The 21397-nt window shown below is 35.9% G+C and overlaps 2 protein-coding genes across 4 annotated transcripts; both read left to right on the top strand.

Moving 5' to 3' along the window:
* Positions 1 to 281: 281 nt before the first annotated feature.
* Positions 282 to 15631, top strand: LOC135585768 (endoribonuclease Dicer homolog 3b-like). The gene is made up of 22 exons (XM_065182535.1): positions 282 to 549; positions 634 to 814; positions 919 to 1014; positions 2142 to 2276; positions 2375 to 2444; positions 3864 to 3969; positions 4060 to 4252; positions 4340 to 4500; positions 5170 to 5382; positions 5471 to 5712; positions 7430 to 7704; positions 7804 to 8324; positions 8414 to 8508; positions 9411 to 9622; positions 9694 to 9903; positions 11217 to 11693; positions 11860 to 12141; positions 12338 to 12664; positions 13056 to 13166; positions 13255 to 13312; positions 14948 to 15068; positions 15236 to 15631. Exons 1-22 carry the CDS (start codon positions 314 to 316, stop codon positions 15435 to 15437), a joined length of 4524 nt encoding a protein of 1507 aa, XP_065038607.1. The 5' UTR covers positions 282 to 313; the 3' UTR covers positions 15438 to 15631.
* A 1077-nt stretch (positions 15632 to 16708) lies between these two features.
* LOC103984601 (putative pentatricopeptide repeat-containing protein At5g08310, mitochondrial) lies at positions 16709 to 21049 on the top strand. 3 transcript variants are annotated; one of them, XM_009402130.3, is made up of 3 exons: positions 16709 to 19625; positions 20321 to 20394; positions 20675 to 21049. In XM_009402130.3, the coding sequence occupies exon 1, from the start codon at positions 16902 to 16904 to the stop codon at positions 19455 to 19457; it is 2556 nt and encodes an 851-aa protein (XP_009400405.2). In that variant the 5' UTR covers positions 16709 to 16901; the 3' UTR covers positions 19458 to 19625; positions 20321 to 20394; positions 20675 to 21049. The 3 variants fall into 3 exon arrangements, with proteins under 3 accessions (XP_009400405.2, XP_065038606.1, XP_065038605.1); XM_065182534.1 differs by having other exon boundaries at positions 20536 to 21049; XM_065182533.1 differs by having other exon boundaries at positions 20533 to 21049.
* The last annotated feature ends 348 nt before the right edge of the window (positions 21050 to 21397 follow it).

Genomic DNA, 21397 nt, shown 5'->3' with positions numbered 1-21397 from the left:
AAGAAAGCAGTGTTGGAATTCAATTCAAACTTGACTTAGATAACGTAAAAGATATGATGGGATAGATTACGTCCAGTTTGATTGAAACATATATTTTTCTTAGATAACGTACTTCAACAAAGGCAAAGAAATATGGTATTTTGTATTGAAAAGTATATTGTCAACAAGTTCCTTGGTCAAATAGCAGATCGAGGTATATGTATGTAAATATATATACATATACCTATCTATATATATTGATATGTACGCATAAATCCCGCGCAACGGCTGGTGTCGAAATCCTGCGGCAACAGCAGGGACGAATGACCATCTCATGCGGCACTTGCCTTCCACCAAGGGCAAATTGGCGGCCTCGTCACACTGCCCGTGTCGACGGATCAACCCTCACGCTTTTCCCACTGCTTGGGCGCCCCAAAACCCTCGGAGAACCCTCCCCGCATCTCCCCACTTCCCCGTCTCTTGCCCACGCTCCTCCTCCATCGAAGCCATGGAGATCGAGCAGTTGGAGCGGCCTGTTCGACAGCCGCTCAAATATCTCCAGCCACGACGGTGCTTGATCGATTCTTGCTTCTCCTTTTTTCTTGAAAAGGATCGAATCTTGAACTTTTTTTTTTTCTCTTACTGAGTACTTAGTTACGAGATTAAGGTGTTTGAAGCCGCGATGAGGAAGAACACGATCGCTGTGCTGGAGACGGGGGCAGGAAAGACGTTAATCGCCGTGATGCTTATGAAGGAGTTCGGGAAGCGGCTGATCGTGGACGGTAAGAAGATGACGATCATTTTTCTGTCTTCAACAGTCAATCTTGTGAATCAGGTACTTTTTTATGAAACGAACTATATGATTGTAGTGTACCATGTTGTTTAGAGGTGGAATTGGGTTTTTTTTGCCTCATGATACAGCAATATGAAGTTATACAGGACTATACAGAGCTGGATGTAGTAGAATACTGTGGAGCGCAAAGGATTGGCGAGTGGAGCACTGATTGCTGGGAAAAGAATGTTAAAACTAGAGATGTAATTCTCTGAATCCTTTGCTATTTCCAGGGAATCCTACGTATACATATATACAATACATAAGCTATGCTGAATTTGGATTTTTCTAGGCGAAGGAAACCAGATGGTGTGACTGTTCTATAAGCTGTACACAGATTTGCATCGTGAATTATGCTCATTTCCATGACAAAATCAATAAGTTATAACTAGTGTTGTTATAAATTAGATATTTGTGTTACTAAGATGATGGTGACACTTATTGTCATGATGATTACCACTGAAAGGTAGTAAAGCCTGTCAAAAAAATTTTCAATGTAGATTATATGGTGCTTATTGACATGTAGGCTAATGCTATTATTAAAGCTTGTTTTGTTGATCTAGTATGCTAAATGTTAACATGTACCCATTAATGATCTGAAATTGGTTTTACTAAAAATGATTGCATAAAGTTTTTATTAGCTTAAAAGTTTAGGCCCCTAGTTCTGAAGTTTCTTCTAATAGTTATTGATCGGTTGTTTTTGTGTTGTTCATATGACTTTCCAACATTTTTTATTAGCTTAAAACTTTAATCCTCATTTCTCCTTTTTCAGTATCTCCAGCATTTCTAACGCTTTAAATCATAAACTTGGGAGTCTTTTTACAATTGCTTTGTTGCATCAGAGGTCTCAGGAGACAGATACTTCATTCACATATTTGCTCAACACTTAAGCTATACAATAATTTAGAAAGCTACCCAATCTGAATACCTATATAATTCGTAATGCACACTTAAGGGGCATCAATATCGTCTATTAACATGCATACATCGGGACGAGAATCTGTGATGAGGAAGGATTTCAACATAAATTTGGATAACAGGAACATTGACTCTTTATTTTGGATGCTTGTTACTCAAAATTAATTCTTTCTAACTCCATGTGGGTGATGGCAAACTAAAGCTGTTATATGAACAGATTATAGGAATGACATGGGAAAAATTAAGATGTATGTACCTGTTTTATGTAGATCTTTCATCTTTTATCTCATAGCATGATCAAAATTATATACACAATAAAAAGAAATACCATCATTTCATATCTGTCACATTTCAATCAAAAAAATGAATCTACTTAGTTAAATAAGAAGTTTTTGGCTACTTTATTTTGCAGGTTGTGGTGATGACTCCCCAGATACTATTGGATGCTTTAAGGCGTGCATTTCAGACTCTAGACACAGTGCAATTGATTGTTTTTGATGAGTGCCATTGTGCTCGTGGTAATCATCCATATGCAAGAATAATGAAGGTGCCGGAAAAGTCTGGTTTACTGGTTAAATTTCCTTGTATTTGTTGCATTTTCTTTCATTTGGTGCAATAGTTACTTTCTCGATTATTTTGTCACAGGAATTCTATCATGATACTGGATGCAAGCCAACCATTTTTGGAATGACAGCATCTCCTGTAGGCGGCAAAGGTAACCACTAAAAAAGTGATGAACAATTTTGGTTTTGTAGTTCAAACACCAATTTTAATTTCTTGTTAGTAGAGCTAGATATTCCTTTAATGATTCGCCAAGGTGTCAATGTGTCACTGTATAGAAAATTAGCACATATTTAAACTCACTTTTGCATGTTCTGGATAGTTTATTCTACTAGTATTAGCTGGACACGGGGCATGGTTTTCAAGTCTTCAAATGTCCAAAAAATAACAATTGAGGACTCGTAAACTGCTGGAATATGTGGCTTCAATTTTAGGATTAGTAACTAGAGAACAATTGTTAAACAAAAAGCTCTTTCATTTAATCGAAGTGACTGAGTTTGTGTGTGGCATTAATCAGACTTAATAATTTTCTTTCCCAAGTTTAAAATGAATTGACAAAATAATATTCATACTTAATGCACTTGTGTGAGGTTTCTAGAAAACTGAAGTTGTTGTTTCTGAGTAAGATAATATTGTCATCATGGGTATGTGTACAAACAATGAAACAAATACTGACAAAATATGTAACGGGCCCACAGCTGACTTAAGTAATTTGAAGTCATCATCTTAATTCTTTCCATTGCACATTTCTATGCATGCGAGTAAAATCAGGTTTTTTGCTCTCATGGTCATGCTCACGAGAAATTATTACTATAACAAATTCACAACCAAACAAATCATTCAATTGCTATCTTGCTCCACCAACTCTCTTTTAAGTTCCATTGTTTAATCTTGCAAATATTCATCCACCAACTCTCTTTTCTATCACTTCTGTGTTTTCTCTTTTTGAATGAGATTCTGGCTTGTCTACTGAAGATGTGTTTGCCTTGTTGAACATAACCATTAATAACAAAGCATGTGCTAATTTTGCAGCCAGTAAAAGTATGTATTGAAAATATTTGCAGCCTAAATATAGGAGATTGTGAGTTTTCCAAATCAACAATTCAGTTGGTTATATCTTTTCTTAAAGAAGCCTTATGTACAATAGAAGCAATTTTACCATGTGGTATGATTTCTGTCACTCCAGATTGATTACTTATAATAAGAATGAGATTTTTTTCAGTAGTATTCCAGCATATTTATTTGTGATGATTCCATTTACTTCATCTGACTCTGTATATGATAGCTATCAGTGCATTATTATAACTTATCTGTCATTGTAGACAGACATAATGCAGTAGTTGCGAGAAACCATAAAATTGTTTTGCACCCATATATTCTTCCTGTATATTTGTTTCACAAATCTTTTAACTTTGATTATCAGCATCTTTTTACAGTTCCCACTTGAGCTTCCTTCTTGTATTTGTTATTTATCTTAACTATAAAATATTTCTGCTTTATTGCTTTGCCCCAAAAATTATGTAGAAGAGTTGTATTTCTTAATGTATCCCAAGTTTGTCCTTGTCCATCTCAGATTACAATGAACTCATAAAAACAGAAGTCGGATATGCAATGGGAACCAAAAATGGATTTATATCTTCAAAGTTGGACAAACTAGTTGAAATTTCTCAATCACTTAGGTAAAGGCTACTTTTCCAGCTAGTCTTTTCGTCTCCTTTATTTCATTTTTACAACAGTTTATGTAAATTAATGTCAACTTTTCTTTGCAGATTAGAAGAAGAGGTATACTGTCTAATTTTAATGGAAAGAGTTATAACTGCTAAAGTGATTGAAAGATTTATGAGAAAGATCAATATCACACCACATTTTCCAGTGTCTTACTTGACTGGTGGAGGTTCATCAAAAGATTCTTTAACCCCAAAATTGCAGAGAACCGTTATTGATTCTTTTCGAGCTGGGAAGGTCTGATATGCTCAGAAGAGATTAACTTGAATGAATGACTGATGTTCTTGGTTGCATATTGCCATTAACTTTGGAAATGCATTGCAGGTGAATTTCTTGCTCACTACTGATATAGCTGAAGAAGGAGTAGATATACCTAATTGTTCCTGTGTGATCCATTTCGACTTATCTAAAACAGTTTGCAGTTATGTCCAGTCTCGTGGCAGAGGACGACAAGTTAATTCAAGTTTTATTCTCATGCTTGAGAGGTAGTGTCATTTACTGTAGTCACTTGATCCTAGTTGTTCTTGAACCAATGATTCTATAATTTTCTGTTACCTCTTTAGTTGGTAAGTTATTTTTGTTTTATTTAGTTTTATTCATTTTATGGAAATTATAGGCCTTGTTTTACGTGCACTTAATGTTGTCTGGAATTTCTCTGCTAGTCTACTTCGTAACTTTGCTCAAGGAATTTTTTAATAACAAATATAAAAAAAACTAATAGTTTGCATAGAACAATCAGGATTAGGTGGTAGAAGCTATAACTAATGCAACTATGAATCTATGGAGAATATGATCGTGGCTCATGAATGAATGCTGAACTGAATTTAAGCATAATTGCATTGTTATTTTCCAGGATTCCATCACCATAAGCTCCTGTCTGATTTACCTGTCTCATTCCTTGTTTAAATAATCTCATTTTGGCATTAGATTGGAATCTTATATTTATATTGGGTGATTTATGAAGCATTAAGCCATCACAAAATAAACATGTTAGGACTCTGGACTTCTGCTTTGATCTTTTCATTTCTGTCTTGTAAGAAAGTAGATTGGCAAGCTAAACAGGTTGTCTCACTTTCATCTTTGTAGTGGAGCTTGTGTCTGACTATTATTAATTAGGAAGTATAATTCTTAAGTAGGGACTCTATTTGTTACAGGGGAAATGATGTACAGAAGGAAAAAATCTTTGATATTATCGGAAGTGAAAATTACTTGGGAAAACCTTCTTCTAGAGACAATAAGACATTTCTCTCTAATGGTCATGGTGAAGAAATAGATGTTTATTGTGTCAAGACAACAGGAGCAACAGTAACTGCAGAGTCCAGCATTAATCTTATTTACAAATTCTGTGAAAAGCTTCCAAAAGACAGGTAAGTTTTTGCTGAGACGATTATCAATTCTGCATATAAAAAATGGCTAAGTTATGATTTTTTTCCTTATATGTAAAATGGTCTTTAGGTATTTCATTCCAAAGCCATTCTTTGAGTTATATGAGAAAGATGGTTCATACGAGTGTTCGTTGACTTTACCGCCCAATGCGGCATTTCAAAAAATAATAGGTCCTATGAGCTGCAGCTCTAACTCAGCAAAGCAGCTTGTGTCTCTAAAAGCCTGTAAGAAACTGCATCAATTAGGAGCACTCAGTAATCATCTACTTCCTTTTCATGAAGACCCTCAGGGGAGCACTTTCTCTGGAGCAGGTAAGAATTCTTTTATTGTCTGTTTAGGAATTACTCTTATTAGCACATATCTGCATGATATTTGGTTAATACAGTGATAAAAAATGTTACCGTACGTGATATTTAGCACATTATACATATCATCACCAGATATGCATCACTATGCTAGTACAAGAATTATTCTTTGTTGGTTGGCTAAATGTATTCACACTTCTTTGATTTTTTTTTTGTGAGGCATATCATTCTGCTTCCACATAGAGCAAGTGTTGTACTCAACTACGAGACACCTTTCTTTAGATTAATAAGCCAACAAAATAGAATGAATAGATAATGATCATTGACATTTGATGATCGCATAATGGATTAGGTTAAGTTCTTATAAGTAATTATGGAGTTAATAAGAGAGAATTTTAAGTACTTTGACCAAGAAAGAAAATATTTGATGGAAATAACATTCTAGTCCAACTGACTAAAATATCAGGCACAATATTCTTTACGTCCAATGCTTACCCAGTTCTAGGTCTAAATGTTGCACAGTAAATCTTGCTAATTTCAATCTATTTCTTTTAAAAAGTGCATTCCCAGTGCACAAGGCTCCCACATAGGGTTTAGGGTCTGGGGAGGGTCACTACCTCAAATATTTTGGTATCCACTTCTACTTAATAGATCTTGTTCTTCTTGTTATTTTCTTTAGATGAGTGTATTTGCCCGGTCAATTCATTCATCAATGGTGCACTTCTTAGAGGTTTGGTTCTTAAAAGCATTTTTCCTGATATCAGTTTGTTGTCTATGAAAAGCAAGGAAGTCACTGTAACCTGATGGCTGATACAAAAGGCATACTAAGGTACTTTGTGAGGCACCCTCCAGATAATTTAAAGCCAATTTTACTGACATGGTGTCCGGTTGCTCCAAGCCAATGAAGCAACATTAAATTATGGCCTGACAGAAATGTCTTTTTACTGCCCATTCAAGGGTGTTTGAGACACATTTTCTGTCATTATGGGCGCTTAATTTGTATATATTGTGATACCAGACATTTCCAGCAAGAAAATGCTGGAGAATGCCATAGGTTGTAGTCATTTATAGAAAGGACATTTTTCATCTATTTCTTTGTGTGTTTTCTGCTTGTTTCTCTTCAGGCATGCTTCTGTTAGCATTGTGCCATACTGGACTGTCACAACTTCATGTGTGGAGACTTTTGCCAACTGGCATTTGAGGAGTCATGCAAAGTTATGATTCTTGCTTGAAAATATCCAAAATGAATATGTTCCATTGGCAAAGTGCTTCTCGTCATGGAAATATAAATGTCAGTTTGTCCATCAGAATGGCATTATTATGTGTTTCAACATATAGAAGACCTTTCAGTATTTTACTTGATTTACTTAATTATTAATTCGTGCAAGCATTAAATAATTTGAATCATCAACTCATTTTTCATTCTAAATGCGGCAATCTTATTATAGTTTCAAATTTCTTTTCTTATACTAATTTATGTATGTAGCGAAATATAAATGCTATATGTGGTCATTGTGTAAATAATTTATTACATGCTAGAAAGACATCACAAGGGAAGCCATTTTTACATCAAGTCATATGGAACCAGAAAATTTGTGATATTTTTGCAGTCATTTTCTGCTTCCATGAATGAGCATAATCATGTGCATGGCTTCTTATACATCAACTTAGATTTGTTATTGCATTTATTAAATTGCCAAGTCATTTCTTTGGGTGATTGAAGGGACAACCAAAAGAAAGGAGCTTCATGGAATGACAAGTGTCCATGCTTTATGTGGATCTTGGGCTCACAAGCCGGATAATGTGACATTGAATGCATATAAGGTGCATTTTGTTTGTGACCAGGAAGGTGAAAATTACTCAGATTTTGTTCTGTTAGTAGGCTCATCACTTGATGATGATGTTGCAAGTGCAGAAATAGTGCTAGCCTTGATCCCTAACAAGGTCATCACCTCATATGTTTCTCCCTGCGGGAAGGTCCACTTAAGTGCAGAACAGGTCCTCTGGAGAAAACTAATCTTGGAACTTAGGTGCATATTAAGAATTTGGTTGTTTAACTGTCTCAGATGCCCTTAATGTACTTCATTGTTCTTTCAGGTTGAAAAGTCAAAACTATTTCAAGAATTCTTTTTCAATGGGATATTTGGTAGGATGTTTACTGGATCAAGATCATCAGGCTCTCAAAGAGAATTCTTATTTAGGGAAGGACATATGATATCATGGAGCTCTATGAACATGTACCTGCTTTTACCTCTTGAGTCCTCATCAAATGATAATGGTTTCAGTATATATTGGAATGGGATTCACGCATGTGTAGCTATAGTGGAATACTTGTGGAAAATATACTCAACAGATGATGAGTATCATTCTGGAAATTCAACCACTAGCTGTACATCTCCATGTGAAACAAATGGTGAGAATGCAGAAATTGTTCAGTTGGCAAACAAATCTCTTCATATTAAGTACCTAAAAAATTCAGTAGTCTTTTCAATTCATAATGGGAGGATCTATTCTGTCCTTGATGTGATAAATGATGTCACCCCAGAGGATCCATTTGATGATAGTTGTGGCATGAAGCCCTCACAGTTTGTTTCATTCATTGACTATTATCATCAGAAGTAAGTGACTTTTTCGTCAGCAGCCTCATATTTTGTCATATTATCACTTTTTGCTCTTACATGTATAACACCAGTCTTCAATTACATAGGTACAATATTGTGCTTCACTATCCGCAACAGCCATTGTTATTATTGAAACAAAGTCATAATCCTCACAATCTTCTTTTAAAATCAAGATCTGAAGGTTTGTGAATACGAAACATAATCTGTACCTATTAATTTTCTGTCAAATCATCCATAGTACTGGGAGTTTAGATTGCACATGATGCATTAAGTTTTTCTGAAATAATACATCATGTTTATCTTCATTAAGTCTTGTGCTTTCTGTAAAGAGTGTCATAGAACATACATAACTCTATTTGAAATATCGTGTAATGCAAAAACTACACAATCAGCTGTAAGGTGAGACTTTTGATCTTTATTGCAACTATAATATGTTATGCAACCAAGGAGTAATCCTTAAGAAGTAGAAACTGAGAGTGCATAGTTCTTTGTCAGAAACATGTGCATGTCTCCAGCAAACTAAAGATGAATAATCAAATGAGACATTCCAAGATCCTGGGGTAGTGCCTAAAGGAGGGTTCAAACTTCACTAGAGAAAAAAGTAGTAAAACGTATGCATCCATAATTATTATAGTATGTCATTTTGTGATATGAATTGTGGCAGATGTTTCCACTGGTGAAAGGTAATCATGGAGAAATAACAAGTACATGTTTGTTCTGCCTCGATTTTCTGGTCCACATTGATCTATCAACTGACATTTTGAACACAACTCTAATTTGACAAATCTCGAGTAATGAATCTTAATTACCAGCTATTAAGTGAGAATTTATATCTTTATGGCAACTGTACAATCTTATGCAACCAAGAAATGATCCTTAAGAACTAGAAACTGAGAATGAATATTTATTTGTCAGAAAATCTGTGCATCTTCAGCAAACCAAAGATGAATTATCAAATGAGACATATTCCATGATTCTGGAGTAGTGCCTGATGGAGAGTAAAAGACTACAATAGTGAAAAAAAGTACTAAAAAACATTCTTAATTATTATAGTATGTCATTCTGTGATATGGATTGTCGCAGATGCTTCCACTGGTGACAAGGCAATCATGGAGAAAGAACAAATACATGCTCGTTTGCCCCCTGAACTTCTGGTCCACATTGACCTATCAACTGATATTTTGAAGTCATTTTATTTGCTACCTTCAGTAATGCATCGACTGGAGACATTGATGCTAGCCAGCCAGCTTCGCAAAGAAATTGGTTACAATGACCTTCTAATACCAAGCTCACTGGTCTGTGTTTGTAATTATCTTTTTTTTGTGTCAATCATACAGTATCATAGACTTTTCCTTGTCCTATTCAGATTTTGGAAGCAATGACAACTCTAAGATGTTGTGAGAATTTCTCTTTGGAACGTTTGGAACTACTTGGTGACTCAGTGCTCAAGTATGCAGCGAGTTGCCATCTGTTTCTGAAATATCCAAAGAAGCATGAAGGACAGCTATCTGATTGTAGGTCACAGGCAGTTTGTAACTCAACACTTCATAAACTGGGAACAGGTCGTTCCATACAGGTATATGATCTTTCATGATTTCAGTTGCTTAGACTTGCCATTCACAAAGAACCAAAAAAATAATGAGTTTTACCTTTTTTGGATTTATCTTAGTTTGAAATAGACTATTTGGTAAATAGGCATTACAACTCTTCCAATACTGTCCTTCAATCCAACTTTTGTCTTATGCCAGCGCTCAAATTTGGCAGCCATCAACAATCATAGTTGACAAGAAATATTATCCTATTCCCGTCATCCATATGTAAACATCTGGTTATATGACAGATACTTCAATATTTTTCTCATTTAAACACCAGCACTGATTTACAACGAGATGTGCAGCTCAGTATGTAAGAGACCTGGTCCAGACATTGAAACTGGACTAATATATGTAAACTTATAATTCAATTTTGGGTCAGTAGGTTGTACGTCCAAAATTGAGAAAACCTGGAGGAACAAATTCAAAAATCTTCTGTGTACCAAAGAAAACAATTTTTGGGTTCGTAAAAAAAAGAGATTGTTAACTTAAAGAAACCTAGATGGACAAGCTGAGAAAACTTTCTCCTATCGTAGAATGTATGTCACAACAAGAATAGTGCCAATAATGTATGATGCCAAGAAAGCCTATCTAAGTTAAATTATAGAAGATAAGCCAAAATTTAAATTGCTACCCAATTAATGAAACTCAAAGTTTGATGGAATTAAATACCACACTTTTTTTATACTTCTATTTTCTTATAGTACTTAGTGGTGTCATATTGTTGTTATTGATATTCTGGTTGGTATAATAATTTGACTGGTGATTTGTCATGCATTTAAACTTTTTATGTAGCTTATGCAGTCCTAGTTATCACCAAGGAATGCTTCTACCATACCTCCCTCTTTCTAGAAAATAAATATTAGACCTGTATTCACAAAATGCCTATGGCAATTTGTGGCCACCATTTAGTTACAATGTTATCTTATGCTACTCATTAGTTGTTCTGTGGGAAAAATTTTGGTACAAGAATTGTTGTCACATGTTATTGGAGTGCACCAATACTTCTTTAACACAACAGGTACCCAGTTGTGATAGTCTCTTGCTCTGTGCCAATTGACACATCCAAGAAATTTGCCTCAACATGTTTTAGCAACCAGCATGACTCAACATGGCACATGTTGATACTTTCTAAGTACGGTACTTGCTAGCACATAATGTTGGACCAATGATGTTCTGAATTTTATTTATAGAGACATGTTAATTTAATATTTGATATACGATTTTCCGCTTTATAATTTTTATATTGCTTTTGTTACAATAATTCTTAATGTGCAGCTTTTTAACAACTATGCAGGGTTATATACGAGATAGTGCATTTGATCCTCGACGTTGGCTTGCTCCTGGACAGATTTCGATCCGCCCTTTCCCTTGTATTTGCGGCATAGACACCTGCAATGTGCCTCTTGAAGGAAAATACATGACCGAGGAGATCTCTGTTGTGGTTGGAAAACCTTGTGATAAAGGTCACCGGTGGATGTGCTCTAAGACAATTGCAGATTGTGTTGAAGCTCTAGTTGGAGCATACTATGCTGGTGGTGGTTTACCTGCTGCACTTCAAGCAATGAGGTGGTTGGGAGTCGACATCAAAATGGACAAGGTGTTAGTTGAGGAAGCCAAGAAGAGTGCATTCCATTGGTATCATCTTTCTAAAGTTAGTGAGATTGAATTCTTGGAGTCAAAACTCAACTATATGTTTACAGTCAAGGGATTACTACTAGAAGCCATCACACATCCATCACTGCAGGAGTTAGGACTTGACTACTGTTACCAGGTTATCGAGTGGAACTTGCTTTTCATTTCTTCCTTTTAATTTCTAGTGGATTTATGGCTTCTTTTTTTTGTTTTGACACCTCTTCCTAGGGGCTAGAGGCACTATCTCATTCTAATTTAGTAGAATATTGATTGTAGCAAATATAAATTCTTATTTTTCCTTTCAGAGACTGGAATTTCTAGGTGATTCTGTATTGGACTTGCTTATTACATGGCATCACTTCCTGAGTCATAAAAATATTGACCCTGGAGTATTAACTGATTTGCGTTCAGCATCAGTTAATAATGAAAATTTTGTGCAAGTTGCTGTAAGGAATAACTTTGATAATTATCTTCGGCACAGTTCTGGAATACTCTCAGAGCAGATAAAAGACTATGTTACTAGAATTTCGAGTTATCATTGTTTCAATGATATGCTGTTACCAGTTTTTCTGCCCAAGGCTCCAAAGGTTCTTAATGCTTGTGCACTAATTATTCTCCTGTATACTTTTATGCTTATCCCTGTCATTTTATCTGCTTATCAACATATGAATCTCATTGTAAGCTCCAGAGTTAAGTCCTGTGGCACTTAGGTCTGCTAAAGATTTTTTTTTAGGTTCAAACTTGATGATAATTTATGCATATGCTGGTGTTTTCTTGGTTCAGGTTCTTGGAGATATTGTAGAAAGTATAGCAGGGGCAATACTAATTGATACTTATCTCAACCTTGATGCGGTTTGGGATATATTTAAATCACTGTTTTCTCCTATTGTCACTCCCGATAATCTTGAATTGCCTCCTATACGTGAATTAAGTGAACTGTGTAGTTATTTTGGGTATTTTATACACACAAAAAGCATGAAGAATGGGGAAGAGGTTCTTTCTGAATTAACAGTTCAGCTTAAGGATGATTTGTTGGTAGGATGTGGAAGAGACAAGAACATGAAGACTGCAAAAGCACAAGCAGCTTTATGCTTGTTGAAACAACTAAAGGTCAGATCGTTTTATTTATTTATTAGTCTTATACTTCAATAGTTTATCCCCTAACTCCATATATATTGAAAGAAGTTAGATATTCACAGTATTTGATTTGTTTGTTCTTTTGAAAAATTTTGCTTTGAAAGTTTGATTTCTTTGTTAGTCTTATACTTCAATAATTTATCCATATTGAAAGAATTTAGACATTCACAGTATTAGATTTGTTTGTTCTTTTGGAAATTTTGCTATTTGCTCACAGAGGTCCTCTGGACAATTTGTTCTATGTTCAGTTTGCTTTGTTTATTAGTATTGTTCCATGTAGCTTTTATGTGTTGGGAATGTGGACAGTGTTTCTTTGTTCTTTATATCTCTACATGGTGTCTTAAGATGAACTCTATAATGGCAGACAAGAGGTATTTCACATGGCCAAAGTATTTCCAAAAGGAAGCAAGACAGATATATCTTCAGTGACAACTCTTTTCTTTCAACTACATATGTAAGGAATACAACTTCAAAAGTAAGTGAAATTACTTAATCTGACCTAACTGGATGATGTATGATTATTTTTTCAGTTGGTACAGTCTCGATATTGTTCTCTTTTGTAGGATAATGGTTATCTAGAAAATAATTCCAAGTTGACACAGGCAAAGCTAAATAATGCAGGTAAGTGTGGTTCATTTGCCTAAAATTTTGATTTTGGAATAAATAAGGTTCCTTTCTATTTCCTTTAGTGTGCATCTTATGTTAATGTGCATAAATTCTCAACATGTAGGACCTTCCAGTAACGAACTATCTTTCCCTTATTCCATTTTCTTGACAAGTTAGTGCAGTTTGTTACACATGTTAACATCTTTTGCTTCTCTCTCTCTCTCTCTCTCTCTCTCTCTCTCTCTATATATATATATATATATATATATATATATATATATATATATATCATGCTTTGTTGTTGTTGGACATAGGTTTTCTCAGTATTGTCTAGGTTTCTCCTGCGTAGGGATGCATGTGTGGCCTCTGTTGCTTGGAACTCTGGTTTTGCACAAAGTGATAAGATCTTGTGAAAAGGTACCTCTTAGAAGTCAAGCATCAGGAGTAGAAAATTTTGCAAGTTGCCTATGAAGCCTCCTAAATACAAATTAATTATGTGGTAAATGATAGGAAACTTTAGAAATAGTGAAGTATATTGAGTTTCTGCCAGTGCTGCTTAATATTTACGTGCTGCATCTTTTCTCCTGCTAGTAATGAGATACACCCGTTGAGTTGACTATCAGAATAATTGAATCTGGAGATTCACATGAGTCTATATGATTCCCCCAAATAATAGATCAAAATGCAAAAACAAAAAAAATGTTTTAGGAAAATGTAAAAATTAAAAATATGTAATGTGACTAGTCCATTTATATATAAACAGTAGGCCCTAAATAATTAACGTCGACATGCTTATCTTAAGAGCTGCAGTCCTTTTCTAATACTGTTTAAAATATGGAATCTGGATGTAAGACTGAATATCACTGTTTACCATCCAATTTAAACTGGCCTTACAAGCAGCCAATGTGTGTAGAACTTATCTATCATACCCCAAAGAGGAAAATACAGGTTCTCATTATACTCATATACATTTTTCATGATGGAATACTTTAAAACCTGCTTTTTTGCTTATGGGACTGAAAACTCAAAAAGTTAAGTCAGACAAGTTGGTCAACAGATATCACCAACAGTTGTTTTCCCTATTAAATATACATCTTTCTATTTGAGTTTTAGCTAAGAATAAGGGTCACAAACTGTCACTTAATCCCTTATATTGTTTCAAATGGACCTTTACACTTGTTTATAAAATTTCCTTAGTGATTTCAAAGCGTGTAGTTTCAATAACTTTAACCAGCTTTGCAACGTGTGTACATATCAAACTGAAAGAACAAATGAAAATCTGGGGATTGTATTGTTGATAAATTTCTTATGACAAATTTCCTTCTCTGTGTTATTCCATCTGTTGTATTGAATGGTATCCAGAATTGCATTTGTAACATTTGAAACTATCTTATGATAGTTTTCATCCAACTACATGCAAGTCTTTTGCCTGCTATATAATCTTCTTCTAACATGGCTAAGAGATTGTGGTCCATTTATGACTATAGTAACGTTTGCATGTTTCACAGGTAAATGGATGTTCCTGTGGCCAAATGTTTTGTGAATTTTGAGAGAATTGCAACACATATAGTCATTAATCAAGTGTTTAGCCTCAAATCAGCCTACTATTTCATAAAATCTATTTCTTTTTCCAACTTGTTTGCCCTGCAGTGCATCCAATTACTCTTCCAATGAGGATGGACAAAGGGGGCCCCAGGACTGCTCTTTTCAAGCTCTGCAGAATACTACAGTGGCCAATGCCAGAATTTGAATCACGAGAAGAAAACTTCAGGTTATTCTAGTGAATGACAAACTTATTTATACTAAATAGTTGTTTATGATTTATGGAACTCTCATATCTGAACAAAAGGGGTGGCTCTGATAACAACCAAATGTTCCAGATTCACTAAATCTATCGAAGACTTAACACTTGACTCACTTTATTTTTATCTTTTGCAGAACTCCGATAACACTAAATGGAGTGAAAACACCAAACTTCAACCTCTTCACAACAAAAATATTACTGCACATCCCAAATTCCAAAGTTCTTACACTTACTGGCGAGCAAAGAACAGACAAGAAAAGTGCACAAGATTCAGCAGCACTTGTACTGCTCCTTGAGCTCAAGAAACAAGAAGTATGCATCCTCGAGGAGCCATGACCGGTGCTGGCAAGTACGTAAGATTGTCCTTTGGTTATTGTATCCTGCAAAACTCAGATCCAGATTGTCTTAGTATATGCGAACTCAATTTAAGAGAACTTTAGAGGCTTAAACATTTCTTGGTCAGAGCCTCTGATTGCTCGTATTCTTGGTTTATAGAGATCAAATTATCTATGCAATTCTTTTGTCTATTATCCTCTGCAATCGTGGATAACTCTGGTACACTTCCACAGTCCACTGGAACAAGCAGATCTCTGATCTAGTTGCCCCTGTTATTTAAAACCTAACAGGTTAAGATTTGCCAAACAGTTTGCGTTTGGTAGAATGAATCATATAGTTTGTTGATTAAGATTTGCCAAAGATACTTTGTTGATTAGTTTACTCTTGTAGTCTCACATACTAAATTATAGGTCTATTTTGGTTGTATGCTGCCCAAATCATCATCTTTCTAAATATGAATTAGAAAGAAAAGTAATGTTAAATGTACCATATCTCACCTTCATAATTTACTTGAAAAGGAGCGCCTAAAGAGGATCAGTATATTTAGTCCTGTTTCTCTAAGGAATTAATAGTAACCATTTTACTATAATAATTTTTTTTCTTCAAAAAATGATGAATTTCTTACACGTGAGACTCTGATTCAGATCTCTAATAACCATTGTTAGACTAATGAATTGACAAAAAGATAAAAAGAGCAAAGTCATAAATCCCAATGTATATTACATTGATCTATTACTGTCTTATACAAGAATTTTATTCTTAATTAAATTAATAATATTTATTATAGTTTCTAATCATTTATTTATTTTTTCTTGTATCATTATTATTACTTTGCATATCTTTAATTTTTTCTTGATTATCGAAGCTACACATTATTAGTAGTATTATTAAAAGAACATGAAGCTACACCTTAATAGTGGTATTAGTAAAAGAACACATTAGGAATCTAAAATAATTATAGTATCAATGATATAAATGGAAGAAAAACCTCTATATGTAATGATGCGTAGAAAATCTCCAAGAAATTAAGTGAACTTTGCACTTCTATCATAAATCAAATCATTTCCCTTTTCTCATCCATTCTCTATGTACGACCTATGTAGATAACATCAATTATTTCAACTGCTAACTAAAAACATTGAGGAAAGACGACATATGTACAACATTAGCTTGGAATTAAGAATAACTAATTATAACATCCGGTATCTTTTTCCGTTATAATGACCGAAATCATTAAAACGGCCGTTATTTCAAACGTATTGGCTCGCTAATTGAAAAGCTTCACCTTGCACCCATCCGTGCCTACTCCTCTTTCTTCCTGCTGCGCCCCCGCTCTCTTCGATTGGCGTTTCTCGCTATCGTTCGTCGTAAAGAGCTCTTCCGTCGTCTCAGCAACCATTTCGTCGAACACATCTCGTTGAACTTCTAAGTTGAGTTCGTGTCAGTTTCTTCTTCCCTATCCATATGATGACTGTGAGATCGATCAGAATGACCTGCTTGTTCTCCGCCCCCATATCCTACAAATTTGATCTTTTCTTCGATCCTAACCCTAGTTACGGTCTGCATACCAAGGATTCCCCGATCGATCCCTCCCTCTCCACCAATCTGCTCGCCCACCAGCTGCTCGATCTATTCTCCAAGCCACCCAAACTCCGGGACGCCGAGGAGCTCCAACGTCTCGGCCGCAGCCTCGTCCCGGCGACCGCAGAGGCCGTCATCAAGGGCCTCAGGAGTTGGAGGACCGCGCACGAGTTTTTCCGGTGGGCGTCGTGGCAGCACGGGTTCCGCCACACCTGCTACACCTACAACGCCATGGCCTACGTCTTCTCCCGTGCCCGTCGAGCGGCTCAGCTAAAAGGCCTGGCGGCGGAGGTGCTTAAAGAGCGGTGCCCGATGACCCCTGGCGCTTTGGGGTTTCTAATTCGGTGCCTTGGTGATCAGGGTTTGGTCGAGGACGCCATTCTTGTTTTCGACCGTGCTGTCGATCTTCACTGCATCCCTAACTCTTACACTTACAATTGCTTGCTTGAGGTGTTGGCTAAAGCTGGTTTGGTGGAAGCAGCGGAATCGAGGTTTAAAGAGATGGTGAACAGCCGGGGTTTGGAGCCTGACAAGCATACACTTACCTCGATGTTGCAGTCGTACTGCAACGTGGGGAAGCTGGCAGATGTCTGGGACATATTTGAGAGGATAAAGTCGGAAGGCTGGGTTGATGAACACGTTCTCACAGTCCTCATTGTTACATTTTGCAAGTGGGGAAAGGTCAACCAAGTATGTGAATTGGTTGATCATATGGAAGGCCTGCGGATGATGCCGACCGAGAAGACCTTCAGCGTATTGGTTCATGGACTTGTGAGACAAGGGAGACTGGATAAGGCGCTCGAGATGTTTGATAAGATGAAGCGCCTGGGTTATAGTGGGGATCTTGCACTGTACAGTGTGATAATTGAGGGGCTTTTTGAGGGGAAAGAGTTTGGCATGGCTCATGACATGTATATGGAGATGAAGAAGATTGGCATCTCACCAGATGTTCTATTACTCAAAAAGATGATCATGGCATTTTGTAGAGAAAGGGACTTTTTCAGTGCAAGTCAGTTATTGGATGAAGGTGTAGGGTTAAATTTGGGTAGTTTAATCTCTCTTTATAATGTTGTTCTTGATGGGCTCATTGAACATGGTGAGGTATACAGAGCTTATAAGCTACTCTGTGAAATGATGAAATCTAAAGGTTTGCAAGTCCTAAAGTTGGATATCGATGATCATGGCAGATGTGAAAATGAAACTGATGTGGAGGAATTCTTCAGAATGAAGAAACCTGTTTGCCCAAATGCTGATTCTTTTAACATCGTGGTCTGTGGTTTATGTGAAGCAAAGAAGCTGGATGCAGCCTTAGTTCTTTTAAACAATATGATAGGAGTCGGTTACAAGGGTAAACTTTTGATGTATAATAATCTTATACATGAGCTGTGTAATGTGGATAGATTGGAGGAAAGCTATGAACTTTTGAGAAAAATGGAGGAGTATGGGTTTATGCCCACAGGATTTACATATAACTCAATTTTTTATTGTACTTGTAGAAGAGGGGATTTATCAGCCGCACTTGATTTACTTAAGGAGATGCGAAAACACGGGCATTTACCATGGATAAAACATTGTACATTGATGGTGCAGCAACTTTGTGGAAATGGAAAAGTAGCAGAAGCAGCAGCATTTTTGGATGATATGGTTGCACTAGGGTTTCTTCCTGATATGGTTGCTTATTCTGCAGCTATTGATGGATTGTGCAAATCAGGAGATGTTGACAAAGCACTAAAACTCTTCCGTGATATATCATCACGTTGGTATCTTCCTGATGTGGTTGCACATAATATTCTTATTAATGGATTTTGCAAAACTGGTAGATTGCCTGAGGCTCTGGAGATATTTGAAGAGATGTTAAAGAAGGAACTTGTTCCTTCTCCTGTCACATACAACCTTCTAGTTGATGGTTGGTGCAAGGCGAAGAACATTGACAATGCACTTGCTTGCTTTAAGAAAATGGTTGATTCAGACAGGCCACCCACAGTAGTTACTTACACAAGCATAATAGATGGCTTATGTGATGCAGGAAGATCAGATGATGCACTTATGGTGTACAATGAAATGAGAGAAAAGGGATGTGCTCCAAATCAGATAACTTACACTGCTCTTATACATGGCCTTTGCAAGTGTGGTAGGGCAGATGTTGCTCTGGTCTACTTCGACAAGATGAAACAGAAGGAATTTGAGCTTGATACTTTTGTATACTTGTTGCTGATTAATTCGTTAATTATGAAAGGGAATTCGGTTAAGGCTCTTGAGCTTTTGAAGGGAGTCCTTCAGAGGGATAGCTTTCATTATAATTCTAAGAACTCTATATTGATGAAGAAAGCAGTAGGCAAGTTGTTCGCGGATGAATCTACTTCATCGGATGTTAGATTACTTATCGAGAGTGGACATATATCATCCATCCAAAGTCTCCACGACATGGGGCAGATGTAGAACATAACATTAGCATCAACTTGGCAACAGCTTTCCATGTATGACAGACATAGGATACTTTGATTAATATGGCCCAGAGTCGAGACTAGCTCCCAGGACATATGTGCAATGTCAACTGGAATGTGTTCTTTCAGATGGAATAACCAAGGGTGTTCCGTCTGAAAACAGGTGCTGTGGTCTACACTTTTCGTTTTCCTCTGCTGTTCGTGATACAGTTTTTGATTTTTTTTCTATTTAGATGTGGCATAGATTTTGAACATTATTTAATCTTCAATCTTATCAGTGCCAAATTCAAGTGCATGGCATAGGAGTGAGTATCTGTTCGTCTCATAGAGAATCTCAATAAGTCAAATTTCCTGTGAACTACTGGTTAATATTTGTAACATTTCATCTTTTTTTCTCAGCCTAATAAATTTTGTGATTCTTTACGATGAAATCTTCTTCATTTTTTTTTTTCCAAAGAAAACCTGTCCAGCTCCACTGACAAAATAACACTCCCTTAATGATTTAGAAAATTGTTTCTCACTCACTAACACTTCTTTGTATCTTTTCCATTGATAATGTGTAACACTAGATGTTTTATATATTAAGGAGATCCTGAGTCCAGACTTCTATAGAGTTTCTCATGTTTGTGCAAGGTAATCAAATACTTTTGGATGTGTTGAAATCAATCTGATGTAGGCAATACATTAGTGTGTCAATTTCTAAATTATGGTTTATGACAGAAAACAAATTGTATTGTCCTGTGAGATGGAATTTTTATTTTTTTAACTATTTCTAGTGTGTCATCAAATATGTAAACTGTAAAAGCATCCATGAAATATTGCTTTGAGATAGAAGTTTAATAATAAGCTGTTTCTCAGGTACAACATGCTCACCATCTCTGGTCCTATAAGAAGGGTGTATGATGTCATTAATCTGCATCCAATGGTAGAAGGTATATCTACTACACTTCCATTAAATCTACTTTTATTTCGATGTTAATTAGAATTTGAACACTCACTGTGTTGACATGATTATTATGGCAAATGATTATCTTTGTTTGTGCTCATGGGGTCTAACCCACTTGTTTCAGCAGGCCCCAACAAATTAAGATATTGCAATTCAGACTCTGACAGCAATGGATAGTAGCTCTGTTTTCTGCAATGTTCTTGGATTGATTATTCCAATTTGTGACAATACAAATCTCGACCTTTATTCTCTTTTTCTTTTAACAGTCATCATATCATTAACAAGCTGCCGGGACTGCTGGTACACCAACAAGGCGAGTCGCCACTTATGCTCATGAGCCCATAGTGCAGCTTGACACCCAAGTGCAGACCTTCTCATCCTAATTTGGTTTTACTAAACTCAGCACTCTTTCTTAATGTTTCATTTGGAGAAATTATAGGGTTATGTGAATAAACTTATCTTAGATGCATCTTACTTCCTGTAATTGACTATTTGGTTGCATAGAGATGTTTATATTAATCGAGACTGATTGGAGCAGATATAAGCATTGATGTACCCGTTCCTAGCATGTTACATTGTTGGAAATGATTCGGTGAAAATGAATTATCAATCCTATCGTTATCTTCTTTGCTTTAGCTCAACTTGAATGGCATTTATGGTAGCTTTACTTTTCTTATATACATCCAATCAGTCATTTAAACTTTTAGTTGTTTAATTATCATCTATCAATTTAACATTATATAAACTGATATTTTTATATTTCCGGCCTGGAAAGACGCCTATATGGTCTTCCCTATGGAATGCAAGGATGAGTCCTCTGGCTTCTTAATTTGAGACTAATATGGATGGTCTTTGCTATTAACATGATATCTCATTTCATTGTGGTTCCAATTGAATTATTTGCTTAGTTGCTAGCCTATTAGTCATTCAAGTTGAAACCAGCTTACCATTGGAAAATGCTTCTAATATCTGTCATTGAAATGCATAAG

Source organism: Musa acuminata, chromosome BXJ1-5, assembly GCF_036884655.1.
Source record: "Musa acuminata AAA Group cultivar baxijiao chromosome BXJ1-5, Cavendish_Baxijiao_AAA, whole genome shotgun sequence".
Lineage (NCBI taxonomy): Eukaryota > Viridiplantae > Streptophyta > Magnoliopsida > Zingiberales > Musaceae > Musa > Musa acuminata.
This window is presented reverse-complemented; position numbering and strand designations above follow the sequence as displayed.

Coding starts and splice junctions, on each gene's coding strand:
- LOC103984601 (XM_009402130.3), top strand. CDS start 16,902: ATGATGACTGTGAGATCGATCAGAATGACCTGCTTGTTCTCCGCCCCC.
- LOC135585768 (XM_065182535.1), top strand. CDS start 314: ATGCGGCACTTGCCTTCCACCAAGGGCAAATTGGCGGCCTCGTCACAC. Junction 4,253..4,339: donor ATTCTTTTCGAGCTGGGAAG/GTCTGATATGCT, acceptor AATGCATTGCAG/GTGAATTTCTTGCTCACTAC. Junction 13,313..14,947: donor GGCAAAGCTAAATAATGCAG/GTAAGTGTGGTT, acceptor TTTGCCCTGCAG/TGCATCCAATTACTCTTCCA.